This window comes from Macrosteles quadrilineatus, unplaced genomic scaffold, assembly GCF_028750875.1.
Source record: "Macrosteles quadrilineatus isolate MER2022 unplaced genomic scaffold, UCM_ALF_1.0 Scaffold_4__1_contigs__length_99947679, whole genome shotgun sequence".
Taxonomy (NCBI): Eukaryota; Metazoa; Arthropoda; class Insecta; order Hemiptera; family Cicadellidae; genus Macrosteles; species Macrosteles quadrilineatus.
Genome location: NW_026542597.1, coordinates 21,960,136 through 21,980,982, shown reverse-complemented (window position 1 = coordinate 21,980,982; position 20,847 = coordinate 21,960,136). Strand labels below are relative to the sequence as shown.

At 33.3% G+C, this 20,847-nt stretch overlaps 2 protein-coding genes across 2 annotated transcripts in view; both read right to left on the bottom strand.

The window, feature by feature from the left end:
• Positions 1-660: 660 nt before the first annotated feature.
• On the bottom strand, positions 661-7,375 carry LOC128993229 (D-beta-hydroxybutyrate dehydrogenase, mitochondrial). Its single transcript, XM_054416994.1, has 8 exons — positions 7,085-7,375; positions 6,052-6,135; positions 5,370-5,526; positions 4,926-5,078; positions 3,075-3,242; positions 2,403-2,542; positions 1,835-1,991; positions 661-926 (listed from the first exon to the last, which is right to left on the bottom strand). Exons 1-7 carry the CDS (start codon positions 7,310-7,312, stop codon positions 1,836-1,838), a joined length of 1,086 nt encoding a protein of 361 aa, XP_054272969.1. The 5' UTR covers positions 7,313-7,375; the 3' UTR covers positions 661-926; position 1,835.
• Positions 7,376-8,992: 1,617 nt separating this feature from the next.
• LOC128992802 (uncharacterized) overlaps positions 8,993-20,847 on the bottom strand; it is a 31,628-nt gene continuing 19,773 nt past the window's right edge. Inside the window, exons 17-22 of the mRNA XM_054416541.1 lie at positions 19,657-20,363; positions 17,759-17,907; positions 17,177-17,617; positions 13,572-14,301; positions 12,683-12,853; positions 8,993-10,504 (exon numbers count right to left, since the gene is read on the bottom strand). Of these exons, the coding sequence (XP_054272516.1) occupies positions 9,436-10,504; positions 12,683-12,853; positions 13,572-14,301; positions 17,177-17,617; positions 17,759-17,907; positions 19,657-20,363 (3,267 nt within the window). The 3' untranslated portion in view covers positions 8,993-9,435. The remainder of the gene's footprint in view (positions 10,505-12,682; positions 12,854-13,571; positions 14,302-17,176; positions 17,618-17,758; positions 17,908-19,656; positions 20,364-20,847) is intronic.

Sequence of the window (20,847 nt, the reverse complement as noted above, 5' to 3'; positions counted from 1 at the left end):
GCTTTGTATGATTAGCTAGTAAGTTTTACATGTGTTATATTATTTCAATAAATATTGACAAAGAGAAAAGAAAACAAGTGTTATATTTTTGCCTTTGTACAAAAATAGTAGTTTACGCAATGATTGTGTAAAGAAAGTTTTGTTAACACTATTTACGTGAGCTGTGTACACTAATTTACCTTTACCTAAAATCACTACTCATAACTTCTAAGAGAGGTTATGTTTTCGTTTGATGCAACGAAACATTGTACCAAACACTAATTGCACCACTTGACAGTGAAATTGGCCTGAATTAAAGTTCGAATCGTTACTATTTTCTTCTCTCTCAATCCTTGAACCTCATTGATCCGTTACCCTTGTTTTTATGAGTAAAACTATGCTGTTGAAAGTAAACATGCTGTTTTTGTGAAACTTTTCAATTCTATTAAGATCTGAACTTCAACGGCTACTTCAAAAATGGTCTTAGGTAAAATAGTTTTTCATGTGGTTATTTGAATTGTAATATGAAGGTATTGTTGCATCACAATTTAATATACAGTGTGGCTGAAAAGTCCCAGAACGGTGTAATATATTTTTTACCTACAGTAATTTTTTTTACCTACAGTAATTTTTTTTATCTACAGTAATTTGAGCAGACAGGTATTAAATTGTACACTTGGATAGATCTTTAACAATTTTGTAATCTCTTTATTTACACTATAAAATTATTGTTCTAACTGTAATTTTATTGTAACCTACAGAGGTTACAATTTACAAATAACAAGCTTTTCTACAAAGTAAATGCAAATTATAAGGTCCAGGAGAGAAATAAAGTATACAACTTATATTCAACAACACAAGCTGGGTCAAAAAACGTCTCTTCTGTACAAAAATAAATGTGAAACGATGAAAAATTGCGCAATGTGAGGACTACTTATCAGACAAATCTGCAACACAAAACATATTGTGAATTTATAAATAAATTTTAAATTATTATTTGGGTTATAAGATTCAAGATTCTTTTTGCTCTTGAACATGAAATAAAGTAATAGACCACGTCAGATTATTTTATACACTTTCAATTCAAGATGAAATTGTAATATTATGAAAAGTTACTTATTTTAATATTTAAACATGTAACAAAAAATCGGCAATGAAGTTCCTGGGTGGTTACAGTGATTTCATAACCTTTAGAAGGCTACCATTTCGGGTCTGACTTAGCGGAGGTAAGATTCGATTGAGGCATTAGTTCAAAATTCCTCCGTGAACAGCGCTGTAGTAGAGAGCATTTTGGCAATGAAGGTTTACTAATCGCAAAATAGTTCTGTTCATAAAATAAAATTATAAATGCCTCAAATTAAATTTTATAATTTTTTTTTAACATTATTATTATAACCTAACCTAACCAAACTTGCTGATAATGAAATAATATAAAAAAAGTTTATTAATGGAAAAAATAATTCTGTTCATTAAATAAAACTAGAAATTGCTCAATTAAAATTTTATAATGACTTAATAATAAAATTAAACTGTCATAACCGAACCAAACCAACCAAACTTGCTGATAATGATAAATCTTAGTCAAAAAGTTTGTGCCACCAGCGGGATTCGAACCCGGGATTCTCAGCATATCAATTCTAAGAAAAGTCTGAAGCTTTTCCGTTTTTGATAGCCCCAACCTGAACCCAGCTCTTCCCAATCATTTAGCTGAAATAAATTGTCCTGACTAATGAAACAGCAGAGATAATCTTGTTTTTCTTACTCCATTCTAAACTTGCCCTACATTAATATTCAGCTAAGAATGCACACCCAAGTATACATCACTGTCAAATGATTAATTGATTGTAGATCTTACCTTAGTTGTAGATAATGTCGTACACGGATCGAGGAAGATGGTCCGCCACCAAAGCTTGAACTTTCTCCTGCTGAGTAACTGGGGTGTATCGAGCGAGAGGAAATGTTCGGCTTACCGCGTCTACGAGGGATCTCAGTACTGGGCTCAAATCCACATCCTGTAAAAACATATGAATAATTGTCTCTAATTTTACAATTAAATTAGCTTTGAAACAAACTCTTTGTCTCACATTAATAAGTACAAAGTAGAACATATAAGTTACGTAATGATTTGATTTAAGGAAGAAAAACAGCGTAGGTGGATGTGCTTTGAAGTTTGAAAACAATTTGTTGTTTCAAACAAATACTAATACTGCATATATTATATTCCTAATTTTTTTTATACACAAACGTGATAAAATTTGGATGAATAAGGTGGGGTCCTAGCTCTTGATAGGTTTTAGTTTTAGGAACATGAGTGATAAAATTAATTTTACTATTGTTTCTGTTTCTATAAAGCAATCTTACCAATAAACTTGATTTCCTGGTATTTTGTCCAATTAATGGAACAGAGATCTTCATTAACTTACCGTTGGGGCGTTGTATTCCGGCATGGATCGTACTTTGTATTCGAAGTAGTCTTCACCATAATCATATCTCACTTCTTCAGACATCTCTTTCCACATTGTTTTAGCTTCCTCTAGAATAGCTTTGTCATCGAACCAGCTTGCTATAACAAAAGAATGCTTACGTACATATAAATAAAGTGGTCCTGTTTACGAATCAGCTGAAAACAACTTCTTGCTTTCCGGAAACCTGCCTATTCTTTCTTCAATTTCAGTTCAATGGAATATTTTATTCGGTTTAGAATTATTCTGGCCAGCACTTTGCTTGGAACTGACCAAAGTGTAATGCCTCTCGAAATTGTTATAAATTTGTCATATCCCCTTTCTTTGGTATTTTAACAACTATGACTTTCTTCCACTCATTTGGAGTTCTCTCTTCTAAAAAAAAAGTCTGGACAGACAACACTTAAAAGATGACACATGAAGCATTTTACAACAATAAGTTTGGTCAAGTACTCAAGTACAATTTTGGAGCCGTTGATGTACTAGTACTAATGAGTACAAATCAATTAGTCACTACAACTGTACTGGATTGTTTTATGGTATCAGGTATCACAGGTAAAATAACCCTTGCACTTATGTTTAAGAGTTGCTATTCTATCATGAAATCATTGTGAAGGAATAACGACTACAAACCTGTGCTGGCAACCCCAGGTTCGACAACCACCACGTCAACTCCCCATCTTCTCATCTCTAGCCGCAAACAGTCGCTGAACGCTTCCAAGCCGAACTTGACTGAGCAAAATGGAGACTTTGCAGGTGCTGCGATTCGTCCGAGCAGACTTATCACATTGATGACCCTTCCTGTAGTGAACATTAACTAATGTAATGATACATATTCATAGCAATGTTTGTTGACTGGACGAATAACATTGTGGTTAACAAAAGGACATCCTTCTAAAAACTTGTTACATGTGAGAGTTTTAGGTACAGGTAGAGTAGAGTTTTGATCATCTGATGTTTGATTATCCAAACTTCCATGTTATTTGACCCTCTCTCTGAACTATTGACTACCACGAATGACATGCTAGTTTCATGTGGCGTGACTGTAACATCTGTGGTGTGTCTAGATAGCCCCTGTCTCCTCTGTACTCAGAAGACATGCCAGTCTTTAAGGAAACTGCGGTAGAGTTTGACTAAACTTTGGTAGTTTTCACACACTGTATACCTCACAGATGGACAGCACATAACTCTACATACCTAGTAAATACCTCTATGTTACACCTCATGTCTCATGGTGCTTAGTGGCCCAGGATCACTTGTAGAATTGAATGGTTTAAGTTATCCGTCCGTCCGTGATCCTACTGTTGACAATGACGATCAGTTTTGAGATTAAAATCTGTACTCCAAAAAATGTAGTCTTTTGAGACCTGATGATGAGATTTTAGTTTTTAAACTTATTGCCATTGACGACAGTAGGATCACCGACAAGTACCTTAAAAACCATTTAACCTCATGTCTCAATTAATTGTGATGCAAGCGACCTGTAGTTGAAGAATGAGAATTGCTTTAAATTATATTTTACAGCTATAGCAAATTTAATTTTCTGTTTTATTTATCTTGTACTAGCAGAGTACCCGTCCTTCGTACGGGGTTGGCATATAAGTATAAAATGATTATTGCAGTTATAATCAAGCTTTGCGTTTGCAATGAGGGAGGACACAGATTGATAAAATTTGCTTCTTTAAATTTACAGTATTCTATAGTATTACAAATCTACCATAGCCATAATGGTAACCACTTCACCTGAACGATGGAGAAAAATAAATGATCAAAAATTCGCAAAATATCACCAATTATTCATGAAATTAAAAACATAAACATAACTGTAAACAATCCTACCTTGACAGGTAGTTCTCATAGTGTATCACAGTTTTTTGTTGCTGCTTAGTTTAAATTAGCTGTTTTCATAAATGCAAAAAATTATGATGCTGCAGCCTGTTGGTAAATTTTATATCTTTTTAATGCTTTTGCATATTATAGAACCAACTTTAACTTTTTTTAGTTGAATCAGCTGACTATAAAATCTTTAATTCACTTTAAATATGTAACATATTTAACATGGGGAACTACAGAGCCACTGGGGCGAAGCCCGAAAGGTTTTTCGAGATAAGAATATGCCTATATGTTAATCGGGAATGTGAGCTATCATCATGCCAAATTCCAGCCCAATCCATCCAGTAGTTAATGCGTGATTGAACTTCAAACAAACAAACTTTCACATTTATAATATTAGTAAGATTTACTCATCTAGTTTACAGCGTTCAAATTTAAAACATGTAAAGGATAGCTTTCAAACGAATACAATACCCATATACAACTTGGATGGTAAAAACAAAACTTCATCATGAATATCCCACAAATTAATATCTAAACCTTATAAAACTACAAATGTTCCTAAACTTTATCAAAAACCTTGACAGACGCTGTGTATGGAGTTTGATTTTTCATCAATAAAAGTCTTTTCCTGAAAATGCAAGTACTTACCTTTCGTTTTTCTAATCTGAGGCAGAAACAGCTGAGTGATTCTGACGGTACTTATGAAGTTCACATCGGTAGATTTTTTAAATATATGAATTGGAACCCACTCAATCTCACCAAAAGCTGCCCATGAAACATTGTTCACCAATGCCCAGAGTCCTTAAAAAAAAAACAACAAAACTTTAGGTAAGAGTGGTACGAAACTAGGTTTTAAATTTTCATCTAGGTCCAACAATTTTTTACACTAGGAAATCTTTAACAACACAAATAATGTGGGATTTCACATAATCACTTGATTAAGGTAGCTATGGTATAGTGTAATTTGTGTAATGAATGAGGTCAAAAGTCTACTGACTTCTCAGCATTGAACCAATTACACTCAGTAATGTGACAGACACTATAAGTACTCAGCTATCCATGGTTTATTACCAATATCAAGAACTTTCATACCTTGAGGAATGTGGTTCTTGACATACAGGACAGCTTGAAGTATCTGAGATTCCGACGTAGGGTCAAGCTGGATGATGTGAAGTCTTCCAGACGATTCCTCTTTGAGTTTAGCGGACTTCTCGTCTTTCACAGGGAACCCAGCTATCACTGTGAACCCCTGTAATAAAGCAGAGGTGCACTCAGACCATAAACAAACCATTGAAGAGGATATTTACCATTAATCTATCAAATGTAATTAAGAGTCCTCGGAGGCTAGCGGCCATCTTTGATGAGAACAGCTGCTGAAGAGTTATTTATACCAAAAAAATATTTTTCAAACACCAAAGTGATAATTTAAATATCTAAGACACTGTGAGATTGGAGATCTTTGTAGATTTTAAAATGCTTTATAAGTTAGCACGTCTAGGCTCTCCAAGGACACTTAAAGCACCAAATGTATTTAGATTTAAAATTTGATATCAAGACTTTCAATTGACAAATATTTTTTGGAGGGCCAGGCTTCTTAGCCATGTATTTTCAGCGCAAAGGTCACATTTCACATTTATGAAATATACTACTGTAATTTTCATTAGGAAACACGGGGCTAAGAATACTTCAAAAAGAGCTAAAAGTCTTTGTTAAAATATTGCCAAACAAACCCAGTTTTAGTTAATATTACACTTTCTGTATTTTAGATTATTACCAGGTCATCCAACTGTCTAGCGATGGCATAACCGATTCGAGAGTCGCAACCTGTCACTAGGACTGCCTTTCCTGCTGCCGTCACCTATACAGGACAATTGTTATTACCACACAGAAATCCAGTATTAATAAAAGGTTAAAATACCGGTTATAACTGCTGGGTGATATTGTTTTCCGGTTATACAACCTACTAGTTTGGGCACATCAGTTCAGTCAGTTTATAGATCCAAGGTTTTCTGTTGAGTTTTGAGTTTAGCTAGCTTGTTGGATAAATTAATTACAAGCCAGAGGTCTTAATAGATACAAAGAAACAAAAATGGTCAGAAAAATATTTATTGTTTTTTTTTTACGTATCTAGCACTAGTTTATTAGTACTAGAAAAATACCTGCACAGTTTTACATAGCCTTTTATTGTGTATCTCTAACCTTGCTGTCTCAAATTTTCTCAGGTAAATTATCTGAAATATGTACCTTAAAAACCCCATTACTGCACAAAAATAGTTTATAGACAATTTTTTTATTTCCCATCTTAACTATTTCAAGATAAACATTTAAATACAAAATTCCTCACATTTAAAGAAGACATTGTTGCAAATTTTAACTAATTCAGAACCTCAGTAAATATATCATTTAAAAATTAAGTAATACGAGGTGTTAGCCCGTTCTACGTACGGGAATTCAGTAGTCAGTTAAAACCAAGTACAATTCAGATCAGCTAGTTTACACATAAAAAGACAAAGTTTCTTGCGGTTAGAAATAACACACTCACACAAGCAACCCTGATTTTACCTGTGATTTCTGATACTATTTCCAAATACCTACTATTTGTAGGTATATCCCTTTATATAAAAAAAAAACTACACAATGAAAAACTTTGGCTCTAACAACATTATGCAGGGTGTATATATATTACCAAGTTTATAAATAAATACATCCAAACTAAAATAAATTGGATCAATTTCACCCAGTCAAAATCAACTATCAAAACCTTACTATAAATCAGAAACGTAAATTGAAATAACTATCCCACTTACCTTCAAATTATGGTAAAATATCGTAGATCCAACACTTATCACTAGGAACCAGAAAAACAGAGCGAACATTGACACTTGGGAAATGTAAAGATTGTTTAAAATCGTGGACAAAATTATTGCGGCCGCATGGGAAAACACTATGGGCAGAAAACATCGGTCGACCAGGTCCCATGGTAGTTCTTCAGGCTTTTTCTGAACTGGAATTTTGGATTTTGTTTCGGGTTTCATTTTTGTACGGGGTATAGGTGCTGAGATGGCAGCAGGGCTGGTTGCCAAAAGAGACGACCCAAATCTATTTTTGCGGACTGGCACTGAATCAGACTAATTGAGCTTACTCCTGGCAATTTATAATCAGTGTTGTTTTAATTAATTGTTTCGGAACACAATTAATCACCTTGTTAATTTGTCAGCAGTGAAGGGTTAAGCCCATTATGTTTGAAAGAATGAGGAGTGAAACTAAAGTGAACAGAATTTCCATACTATAGTGTTCCTAATTTGAATGAATTATTTTAAATACCTATGTTGTACATTATCTTTACTATATATAATTGTAAAATAAAACAGTATAAACTAATTACATTTAGGTTTGTCTTTTTGTACATTTTTATTTGATATTGAAACTTCTTATGTTTTATAAAGACTTGCAACTAGAGGCCAGTGTTGGTTTAAAACATAATTCAACTTTAAAAATTGTAAGTATTATCTCATTTAAGAGTAATTTTGGTGCTTTAGGGGGGATATTAAACCTGATTTACTAGAATATAATGTACATATTAAATAGTCTTACATAATTTAGTTAATTTATATGGCTAGAATTATGAAATTCTGTACTAATTAATTTTAAATTTAATTTTACAGTACTTTTAAATGCTGATAATTATTTACCTAATACAGGAAAATGAGAAACTTTTAAGTTTAAGTTGATGGTTACTTAAATCCTTTGACACAATTTTTAATTGTCCCAACAGACAAAATAGAAAAATAATACTGTGTCGATGAACTTGATTAATACTTTAAGCTCTCTTATAAACTTCTTAGTTACTTTTTGTCTATCAAAAAATTTACATTATTAAAGAGAATAAATCAGTTTGAAAAGTAAACGAGCATTGGTTATAGCATTATGAATCATATTTTTATTCCTATAGTGAATACAAAGCTTACATTACAAACCTAGCCTATAATAATGAAATATCTTATCATTTACCTAACAATGAATACAGTACTTTAAAAATAAACTAAGGATCTAAATCTCCTAAATGACCACTATATCCTATCAATACATATCTAAAGAAATTCTTCAGTTGAAAATATGAAAAAATGCTAAAAACATTAACAAAAACATAAAATTTTCTGCTTTGAAAACTATTATGAAGAATCAAACTAAAATCCCTAAAATTAATCCCGACTCAAAACTATAACAAGTAACAGTATTATTTTACTTATTTTTACAAGAATACCGCTGATTATAGGTTCTTTATGCCAGTAACAATAGTGATGGCAATAATTAAAATAACATTTGTAACATAAAACAATGTTAGAACAAACCTATCACTATTTGTCAGCCAACAAATAAATGGGAGAAATTATATTTTTTCACTAATTTAAAGCTAGTCATTTAATCATCTTAACATAGACTAAATCTAATCCTATAAATAAGTATAAATTGTATTAATAACTGTACTTTATGAACTTGTTCCCTTTCATTAAAAAAGTCCTGGGTACTGCTCTGCCATTGGGGAGAAAGCTATTGGAGAAACATCACTAGATAAGTGAGAAAATGTCGGGCTCTCATTGTAGTCAATATCTAAACAAAATCAAGATCTTGTTAAGATTGTCAAAGGTAAAACTCTACCAATTAAAATAATTAAATCGACAAAAGATGTTGAATTTGCATAGTATTGTGTGTGTAATGCAACTGTTTCATGGTGGAAAAGTATATATCTCGTAGCTGGATATTATGTTCAATAAAAATACAACACGTTGAAATGTGTTGTTTTAGTATAGACATCTACGATGTCAAAATTTTAAACATAATACTGTTTTACAGTAATAAATTAGAGCCAGCTAAAAAAGTTCCGATGCTGTGTCAAAATCTAAATGTATATTTGAAAGTGTTTCTTTGGCCTAGTGTTGATGAAACATACTATTACAGAGACACATGTTAATTAAAGGGTATTTCAAATCATAGATGTAATCCGTCTAAGCTGCAGAAAGCGATGTTAGCGTAGGAAATTATTAATGAGAATTCACACAAGTCACAACACCACTGGTTTGCCCATGCCTCTTAAATTGTAATACACTATTGTCTTTATTTAGATCACCATAAAAAGATCAACATTCTAAACGAACAGTTAAGGTAAAAGAATGTGTCTATTGGCATCGCCTACAACTAAGATTCGGGAACAAAGTAGCAACATTAAACAAGAGTACTCACCTGGAATTGGCGAATCATCTTGGTCTGATGTTGGTGAATACGAAATGTCTTCTGGTGAGTGAAGATTGCTTGACAAATATTCATTTGTTTCTGGAAAATCAAACAAATCTAGTTTTTTTGATGTCACGTATCTTTTTGGGGGTTGGTAACTTGTTTGTGGATTCGGCCAAATAGGAGAGAGCGAATTCTCGTTTCTTTCACATTCAAATGTTTTCTCTGGACTGCCGAAGTTTGAGGAGGAATTAGCTTGAATCACATTAAAATATTGATCAGATAATGGTGAACGCAAATGACCGTGCGACAAAGATTGCTGAGGAGATGGTACCGGTATAGAAGTCTTTGCTCTTGGCTGGTGACTATGGGTAGAAGACTTCAAGCTATAACTTGACAAATTTCCACCTGGAGAACTGAGATCATTGCTGCTATTATGATCTGAAGTGTATTGTGAGAAGTCAATTTCTATGAGCTTCGAAGAAGAAGAAGGTGTCATCGTACATTTTGGTGCACTTGATGGTGTATGATTACTCACTTGTCTAGCAGAACTGGTGATGGATTTCTTTTCCCCAACTCTGCGCTTTTGAGACAAGTAAGGTGTCAAAGTCTGTTTGATTGACTTTGAATCGAACTTGGATAAAGTACTGCTTACTGATTTGCTTTTAAAATCTCCTAGTCCCATTATTTTTTCCACAGATCTCATCTTTTCATCAATAATCTCTTGAGAAAGACCAAAATTCATAGTACTTGATTTCATATTTGGAATCATTGGTTCTTTTATTAATGATCTCCTTACCTCCCAAGAATTAATCTTGCTTCTCAGTTTAGGTTGACACAAATCCAGCCGTTGACGTTTGGCCGTGTTTAATGTGGAGTTTGATTGTGATTGGTTATCAACTGATTTTGTTACACTTTTCTGATTGCTTTTGCCCAGTAGCATGTCAAAGACAATTGATTGAGGTGAGGAGGAAATGTCCCCAGCTGATCTGGTTCTGAAAAAATCAAATGATTCAAACTGAGTCACTGACAACTACCAAATTACAACCTACGGGTTTTTACATTCATTGAGATTTCAACTAATTACATAGAGGGAATCACTTGAAAACATTTACAAAAACTAATTCAATGTCAACAAATAAAAAAATAGATTACACAAACAACAGGCTGTAGGTAATAAAATTCATTAGCATTATGTAAATTTAAAAAATTAACACTTTTTAGCGAATTTCCCATATAGGGAATAAGCTATTACCGTAGGTCTCATGGTAAGACCTAGACCCGGGACCGATTTACTTTTTCGTTTTGAGGTCCCCAGAGGCCAAAAACACCATCCGTTCAAATTCATATATATATATACTAGCTGACCCGGCGAACTTCGTATCGCCTAAGTTATAGGTTTCCCCTAAGACAGACCGATGGAAAGAAAGTACCGTTACGTTTAATTTTCAAGATGATCTCGTTTGCATCGCTCAATCACGTCCTGGTTGAAGTTCGTTTGCTACGCTCACTCACCTTTGGGTTGGAGCTCGTTCGCTACGCTCACTCACCTTTAGGTTGGAAATCGTTCGCTGCGCTCACTTGCCTTCAGGTTAGCTCGTTCGCTACGCTCACTCGCCTCCAGGTTGAAGTTTGTTCGCTACGCTCACTCACCTTTTGGTTGCAAATTAGCTGTTGTCATAAATGTAAAAGAAATAATAGTGCTGCACCCTGTTGGTAATCCTTGTAACTTTAATGCTATTGAACATCATAGAACAGAACCAACTTGTTTAATTGAAACAGCTGTTAAGATTCATTAATTCCATTTCTCATAAGGTTAACATGGGAAACTCCAGAGCCACTGGGCAGAGCCCTTTTAAGAATTTCGAAACGGGAAATAGTTTACGTCCGATTCGCATACCTACAGAATTTACACACCAAATTTCATAACGATCGGTGAAGTCGTTCCGGAGGAGTTTGCAGACAAACACTGTGACACGAGAATTTTATATATTAGATATATATCAATAAATTAATAACTTAAAAAAAAAGGTACTAAATGTTTAATTATTTATTTCATTTATTAATAATAATAGTAGCCCTCAATAGTGAACGATATATTTATTCAATATATATATTTATATATATATATATATATGTGTGTGTCCGTTAGCGCGATAACTCGAGCAAAAATGATCCGATTTTGATGAAATTTGGTACAAAAGGGTAAACCTACGTTTATTCGAACGAGTTCGCGAACCAGCATGATCGGACCATGGGAACAGGGGTTTATGGGGGGTTTTATGGGGTAAAAATAGGTTTTTCCCATTTTTGACCCTAAAAACTTAAAATTTAGCAATTTCTTTCCAAACCATTTTGTAGAGCTTAAAAAAAACAAATAATTTAGTATATTGAAGCGCTGTTGTATGCCTAACGGTCACGGAGAAAATTAAAAAAAAAGGTAATTTAAAATTCACTTGTTATTCTTATGGAGAAAATGAAAACTGTTGTAATTTACTTGTTTATGGATATAATGTTGATAAAATTTGGCAAATTTATTTATTTCATCCTATACTATTGACATATTGTCAAAAAACACTTTTTACCTTCCCCGTAGCAGCAAACCTAAGCACTCGTTAAATCTAATGTTATTTAAATTGGAAATATATAACTTATGTTTTATTTATGGAAATATTTTAGTAAAAATGTAATCAGACAAGTTGAAATTCGCTTAGTTTGCAGGTTTGCTGCGGCGGGGGTATTTATAACTATAACATGTTTATGTCAACTAACCATTTGACTTGTCTTAAAATCTTTCTTACGTTGGGAAAATCAAAATAAAAAACTTCATTGGATATAAATATAATCGTTAAATAAATGTAACATAATGTCCCTGCCCTTCCCTCTTTACTGTCAAAACGGTGGCTAAGAAATGTTATATGTTCTTGAGTTATTTAAGCTGTAATATTACCTAACACAACTTTGAGCCAAGATTACTATGGTTTATCACGAAAAAAAGGTACAAAGACTAGGGCAACACAAATTATCATAGTTCAACTGAGTTTTATCTAGAAAAAGCAACTGTTGAGGAGGAATACACTTGATTTTTTCACCAGAAGAGTTTAAAATTTTTATTTTCAAAGACAATTAATTAGCTTATTATTGATTGAGTTAGCGACATTGCAAAATCTTACCCTGGTTGAAGTGAATCAGTTGAGTCAAGTTTGATGTTTCCAATCACAACTGATTTTACAAAGTCAGTTGTCCAATCTTCAAATTTTCTTTTTTTGTCGGTTGATATGATTTCCTGTGAAGAAACAGTTTTAATTGCATTCTTAATTTCTGTACCCTCATTGTGGATCTTCCTGAAAAAAATGATGATACAGCTTTTAAAAAATTGTAAAATTCACTTGACAGAGCTTCAACATAACTGGAGTGTATGGAGGAACTTTCATCAGGATAGTTGTAAATTAGAGGTTAATTAAAATATCTAAAATAGGGCTTTTAAATTGATGCATAATACTTTTCCTAAAAAAGCATACAAATTTGTATTTTTTTTTTCATTTTTCAGAACAATTTTAGTTATATTGTTATGAGTAGGCCTAAACTTCAACGAATAGATTTTTATTTTTACAGAACGTCGTTAAGAAAGAAAAAAGTTATACCTAGTTAAAGAATTTTGAACTGTTTTAGTATTTGTTTAGCATATTTTTACTACTGTATAGCTCGTAGATCGTAGTCGTAGTATCTTTAAGTGTTGCCAACTTATTTTCAAGCGTACACTTATTAAGTGCCTTATAAAAGCACCATGTTTTGTGTTGTTTGGTTAGAATACTGGAGTGCGGCAAAGTAAAATGAGTGTGGCAAAAGTAGGTAAATGTAGAAATTAGCTACTTTGCGTGCTATAATCAGTGCAAGGAAGTCTGCTTTGTCAGGTAACTGTAGGAAAAACTGTTTTAAACCATTGTAGGATTTAGTGGGTTTTACCTTCAGCATACAATATACTTTATATACTTTTTAAACTATACAAAATACTTGTAAAGGCATTATATTAACTTGTAAAGGCAAAATACTTCCACTTACTTGGCATTGCCTATAAAAACATCTTCTTTTTGTTCATATTTCCAGCCATAACCTTTATTGGAGACAACCTTTTCATCTGAACTCAAGCCGTCTTTGATGTTTGTTAAAGCTCCATCACTTTCTAGTTGATGATTTTCATTTTTGTTCACAGTCTTTTGACTATTTTCAACTTTAGCATGTACTGTATTTATGTTTTCCAAAACTGATCTTTTCAGAAGTGTCTTTGTCTCATCTATTTTTGAATTAGGAAATTTATTGTTTTTATTTCCAATGCTTGGATCAAATCTTGAATTATCTGTTGATGTTTCTCCACCTGATATTGCAATGGGAAACTTACTATTTTGGTTTTCCGTGGTGGGAAAATATCTCAAATCAGCTGGCAAGCTTTCTAGATTCAATGTTTTTGACTGAAGATTTTTTGGCCCAGTTTCATTCCCTATGTTTTGACACCCATCATGATCATTTATATATGACTCTGCTTCTGTTTGTACGTTATTTTTTATATCATTGTTCACAACAATTTTTTGCTCAACCGTTTCAACATTTTTTACAATACGACCATTGTCAGATCTTGTATCTTTTGTATCACCACCAAGTTTTGTTTGGTGGGTGATATTTTCATCCTGTTTTAATGTAATTTTGGTACAAGTGGCTTCTTTTTGCTCGTCAGTTGCTACAACTTCCTTTTCTTTTGTTGCACCAGAATTCTCGGCTCCATCTAAATTTATTTCTGAAAAATTAAAAGTTTAAAAAAGTTGATTACATTTTGACAGATTAATGATAAGTCCTAAATGTAAAATGTTTTTTTTTTATGTAAACACCAAAATGAATTGAAAATAAAAATGCTTGTAAAGGTACCACCCTATCGATGTAGTCATCCATGGTATAAATGAATCCAAGAGATGAACTGACGTTCATATCCATGTTACAGCATGTTTTAGTAAACCAATCAAATGAAAAAAATCTTACAATAGGTAGAATCAGCATGTTGCAACATTACTTATATTTTGATGGAGTTAAGAAAATATATACCTAAATTCACAGCCAAACAAAATAATATTTATTTGGTACAACTATTGTTTGTATACAAGGATAAACCTTGTTATGTTATTATCTATATAAATAAAGTTAGAGTTTTGTCTGTACATTGCTCAGAATCGTAAATTTTTAGGTTATTTTTACGTTTTATACATTAAAGAAGCCGAAACAAGTCTCATCTAAATTTCTGTCTGTCTGTCTGTCTGTCTGTCTGTCTGTCTGTCTGTCTTTCTGTCTTTCTGCAACACTCAAGATGGCATTTTACGCAATCTTCTCCAGGAAAACGAGAGTACCTATCAAGACCCAAGTCATTTTAATGTATTCACTGGATTGGCGAGAGTGTCTTTAGCCATTAAAATATGGCCTCACTACTTTGTAATTAAAATTACGGACGTTCAAAAATGCAGTTTTGTGCGATTTTTGTCAAGTTTTCGTCCAATTTTTATCACATAATCATCTATGAAATAACGAACAGCTGTTCGGATCAAGATTATTTTTTCTAGCTGTCACTGAAATGTTTACAAATGTTGTTTACAAACACCGCAACCATTTCCGATCACGTTTTGAAGGCAAATCCCATCCAAGTGAGATTAAAAACGTTTTTCTGACATAACGGATTTAATTAATCGCAAGTGGAATAATATAGTGTAATCGTAAATTAAATAACTAGGCATCATCCAGGTCAGGAACCAGACATTCTTTGTGTATAAAATTGTTCTGGAGTTTTGATAACCAGAAAGAAGATATTGAATCAGTGTTGTATAAGGCTGGCAAACTTAAATTTACTAATGATCGTCACCAATAGCTTAGAAACAAGGTTCCACTCATTGACGACTCTTCAATGGCGGTTGTGTAAAGTGTGAAGTAAAAAATCACAACTGCAGAGGGTGATTGTAACAGAGGTTTACGGATGATGCTAAGCTCGGTTTTCCAATGTGTCACTTTCTGTTCCTACCATTGACTATATATAGTTAATAGTTCCTACTCACCGTGTGATGCAATCGCTGGACCATACAGCCAATAGGCCCATAGCCCATCTCTTGGGTACGTACTCTTACAGAATTATTTTTATAACAACCTTTTCGACAACGATCCTTGATACCGGTACTTTTCCATAGAATACACGGCCTACCTAGGTACTTAAGAAATAAAATTACAAACGTCCAAAAACCCAACGTTGTGTAATTTTTGTCACATTTCCTTATAATGTTAATAGATATACCAGCAATCATTGTTTAGAGAATACGTAATCTATTAAATAACAGAAAGTTATGTTGTATAAGGTTGTTTTTTTTTTTCAAACTGACACCGATAAGTTTACATTAAGAGTTGTGTACAAATAAAGCAATTAATGGGAAATAACTTTGATTGCCGATAACTTTTTATGAGAAAATCCAAAACCAAGAGATAAATAACCTTGATTAACGCATATAATTGGTCGGATGTACTACAGTTCTTAACTGTAAACGTTGTTTTTGGTACGGTACTGGTTCTTTTCCTTTTAACCATTGGTAGCAGCAAGAATCATTTTTACGTACCAACACATCACAGTAATTTACAAATTAGTTAGTGGTGTTGCACCTTATTTATTACAGGCGTAGGCCTATCCAATTTATTGATGTCTTAACTGTATATTTTTTGCTTTTTCTGTCTGGATTCCAAATTGTTAGTTTATGCTAAGCGATAACGCATTTTAGTAAAACATTTATTCAGCAAACCATCATGAATTGTTCAAACGCTTTGAACGTTGTTTATGTATCAATAGTTCGTGGTCTATTTTGGTAATTTTTACTATAAATCACCAATCTAAATCGTCTATAGTAGGCCTACTGTACTTCATTTCATATAGCAAACCGATTCAGATAGCATTTCGACAGAATTTCGGGTCATCTCCGGTCCAAGCAATAGCAAATATAAATTGTTATGATAAAATTTTATGACATTAACAAAGATTTCAAATACTAATTTTATATGTACTTTTTTATGCTTAAAGCGTAGCAAATTCCCTAATTAAGTTCTTTATTTTTGTGTGTATGTCTGTTGGTAACGCATTAATGTCCTTTATTTCTCAGTATTTCACGGAAAGGACAAGAGCACCTTGAAAATGAAAATGTCAACCCGAATAAAGTGTTAAATTATGAGTTTGAGGTAGTACCTTAAATACCTTTAACCATTATGTTATAATCCTTTAAATTCTGAACAAAATTGTACAAATCCCATTTCCAAAGGTTGTTGACAAACTTATGGGAGAAAGTATGTGTCAAGAATGCTGATACAGTTTTTTTAGTTTAATCATTGCATTTAACATATGGACCAAAAAGATCCGGGTGACATTTAATTGCGAAGCATTAGTTTTGGCTTGAAACTGTCAGATACTGTATTTGCGAAGGAATAGTTTTGTCAGCATATCTGAAAATATGCAAACCAACTGCTGTGCTTTAGTATATAAGAAGGTTTTAACTGACTATGATGAGATCCCCGTGCGTAGAACGGGCACACAGCTAGTTCTAAATATAATAAACATGGCCTAATATATGTATAAACAAGCATAAACAACATACACTCACCTTCATTGGCATTAAATTTGCCGCAGGAGCCATCTATGGAACATTTATTTGATTGTCCATACATGAAAAATATAGGCTTCACTTGAACTGGCCGGCTGGCAATTGTCTGAGAAACAAAGTCATCTGATACAAGCGGATTTAAAGAGCAAACATCATCCATTGAAGGCGATAACACATCTTCCTTTGCCATATTTTCCTTTTGTTTCATGTTAGAAATTGAAGTCTCTACTTGAGCATTAGAATCATTGATGACATCATCCTCCAAACTTGTCTCGCGTTCTTCTGTTTCATTACACAGTTCTATTGTTTCTACGTTTCTAACTGGTGGTGTTTCAACTGGTAAACAGATTTCATTGGAAACCAATGCATCATCTTCTAATTCCTCATCAAAAATATTATCAAATCCAACAAAATCATCTTCGGCACCTGAACTAATTGCTTCTACGCAGACCATAAGTTGTTCATTACTATTTGAATTGCTAATTTCATCAACATTTATATTACTGAAATTTTTTATATCCTGATTTTTATTTACCTGAGAACTATTTTCATGAAAATTTTGATTAGAAAATGTACGATTACTTGAAATATCTTGTTCATTAGAATTCAGATAACTTCTTTTGCTGTCCCTCTTTACATTTTCGACTGGCTTGTTCAGAAGCCAATTCAAATACATTTTTCTCAGCTGGTCTTTTTTGGTTGGTTCCAAAGTTGATTCCTGAGAGAAGTGCCTGGGATTAGAAGTTGCAGGAATATTATGATACAGAGAACTCTTTGTGGGAGTTACCTCTTTACAGTTGTTTTGAGCATTATGAAAATGAGATGGTGAAGAAACAGCACTGTAATTATTTCCTTCATTCAAATCCATTCTTGGGTTGGCTTGACTTCTCAAATCATCATAGTTTGATCTTTGTATAAAAGGGGTGTGTTGAGCTGATGTACCGGAAGCAAAACTGCTTGTATTGTATTGTTGTAAGGGGTTTCCTCTTTGGATCATAAGTTGACTTGGATGATGGGGTTCTTGCGTTTCAATGGCACTAAAATATTTATTTGATGCTGGTCGTGAAAGTATTTGTCTTTGAATCTCATTAGTAATTGTAGAAAAACTGTTGGCATTGTGTCCCGTTGTTCCTGAATCAACATTAGATGAATAATCATGAAACTCTGACATTTGATTATTCAAAGACCCTGTCTGTTTGGGACTTTTAGAAATTGTTTTATCATTGGATAAATTGAAGTTGTAGCCTGATGATTGTGAATACGATTCCTTACTCACAAATGAACGTGTACCATCGTTTGGTGTGAATGTGAAGGGACGTTCGTTGTTAATGTCTTTATTCATTAACCTACTTTCATTGTTCAATGTCCTAGCATACTCTCCAATGGAGGATTCTGCACTCTGTCTTTCTGAACATTTGGTAAAATAATTATTAGCTGGGAGTCTAGGTTGACTAAATGAAACATGAGATGCAAATTGATTTTCAATAGTTGATGACTCTTTTTCAGGGCAACCCACAAACTTTTGACTCCCTTCAAGATTATCATAATTTTGAATACTTTCCGGCTGCTGTGCTCCTGAGTATGACTGAGATAAGTAGTTCATGTTCCGATAGCATTCATCATTCCTTGTAGGTCTATTCTTATCGATACATACTCTGTCTTCATCAACTGAAGTTGATTGCCAATGAAAACTATTTGAGTGGTTAATCCAATCACGGTTTTGTACCGTACCATATGCATTGATTGGACTAGCTCTTTGACTATTGACTGGAAAATTCTCAAGTGTTTTTGAATGCATTGTCTGTTGGAACTTCTTGACTATATCTTTCTGAGAGTGTAGATTTGAATAGTCTTTTGACGAGTAATTACTTTTAAAATCTTGATTAGACAATGTATGTCCTCTATCTAGAACTTCTGAGGCAACTGGGATGTCTTTTCCCAATAGTTGATTTAGGTATTGTTTCCTTATGTTGCTTACCTCACCATTGTCTCTTTGTTCTGGTGAGTCGTTGATCCAATCACGGTTTTGAACTGACTCACATGTATTTATTGAACCAACTCTTTGACTATTGACTGTAAAATTCTCAAGTGTTTCTGAATTCATTGTTTGTTGGAACCTTTTAACTACATCTTTCTGAGAGTGTAGATAGTCTTTTGACAAGTGATTGCTTTGAAAATCATGATTAGACAATGTATGTCCTCTATCTAGAGCTTCTGAAGCAACTGGGATGTCTTTTCCCAATAGTTGACTTAAGTATTGTTTCCTTATGTTGCTTACCTCACTATTGGGTCTTTGTTCAGGAGAAACAGTGTTTCTATAAGAATTTGTATGGTTGAATCCATAATTTGTTTCCCTGGAATAATTTAAACAGTCAATTCCTTCCCTATTCGTACAGGTTGACTGCCATTTACTACCAATATATGGAGACTTGGCTTCAAGTTGGTTTGTCTGAAGTCTTTGACTATTTAATGAGAAGTACCTGTTAACTGGAACCTCGGATGAAATTTCTTCCTGAGAACTTCCATTTACATAAGTCTTATCACACCTTCGGTCAAAAGTTTGTGAGGCTTGATTGTTATTTTCAAACCTTTGACTCCAACACTGTTCATTTCCATAGCTTGAAACACCTTGGGTTTCTTGCTGAGAATTCAAATATCTACTTTGAAATTGTGAATGGTTCATTTGATTTGCTGGTTTGTGTGCAAAGGAATAAGGGTTGTCCTCTACATTTTGCCTAAGCTCAGGAAAATCCATATTCCTACATACATTTTGATCCAATCTGTAGTTTCTTTGTGGCAACTGTTGGGTCAGAAATATACTGTCTGGAGCACATTGTTGTCTGCTTTGGGTTAGAGCTTGTGACATGGAATAATTGTTACTCTGATGATTCGAGGATTCATTTGGCGCTTCGTCAAAAACATCAGAAAAATCAAAATCAGGACTATCTTCCTCATCGTTAGGAAATACATTGTTATTCGATTTAGGTTGGACTGCCACCTGTTCCTTTTGATGAACTGGAAGATTGTAATTTTGTGACTTCTCATCTGTAGTGTTGATTGTTGTTATCTGCTTGGATGGTTTGTATTCATATCTAGTCAAATCTACAGACCCTCTGTTTGACTTAGGATTTCCTTTATTGCGGTTCAAGGTTTGGTTTTGTTTTGGAGTATTTTGATTTTTCAAAGTCTGAAAGAAATCATATAGCAATCAGTGTAAAAGAGAAACAAAAATAATACTTCTATTACATAATTCTGAAGCTAAAGGAAATCTATGCACTAAATGCAACAAGTGGAAGATAATATAGTTGAATGAGACCCTCTTTGTGCTTTATTTTCTATTTTAATTTTTACTCTATGACAATTGATAAGACATATAAGGGAAAGAATGCTATATTTTAAAATCAGCTGGTATGATTAAATGTGTAATAAGGAAGGGAACGGTACCAAACAAACACTCTTTTGTAGGCCAAACAACTTTTCTTTTTTGCTAAAAATGGCTACATAAAGTATAAAGTACATCATTAATATGGAAATGGAATTTAAACCTCTCGGAAGTGTGTACACTGTAAACTTAAGAACTAATTCGGTTTATGTATGCCATGGAGTGTAGTTTAATTTGTTCATCCTACAAACATGCAATAAACTGTCTAATGATCGGTCATCAATGTAAT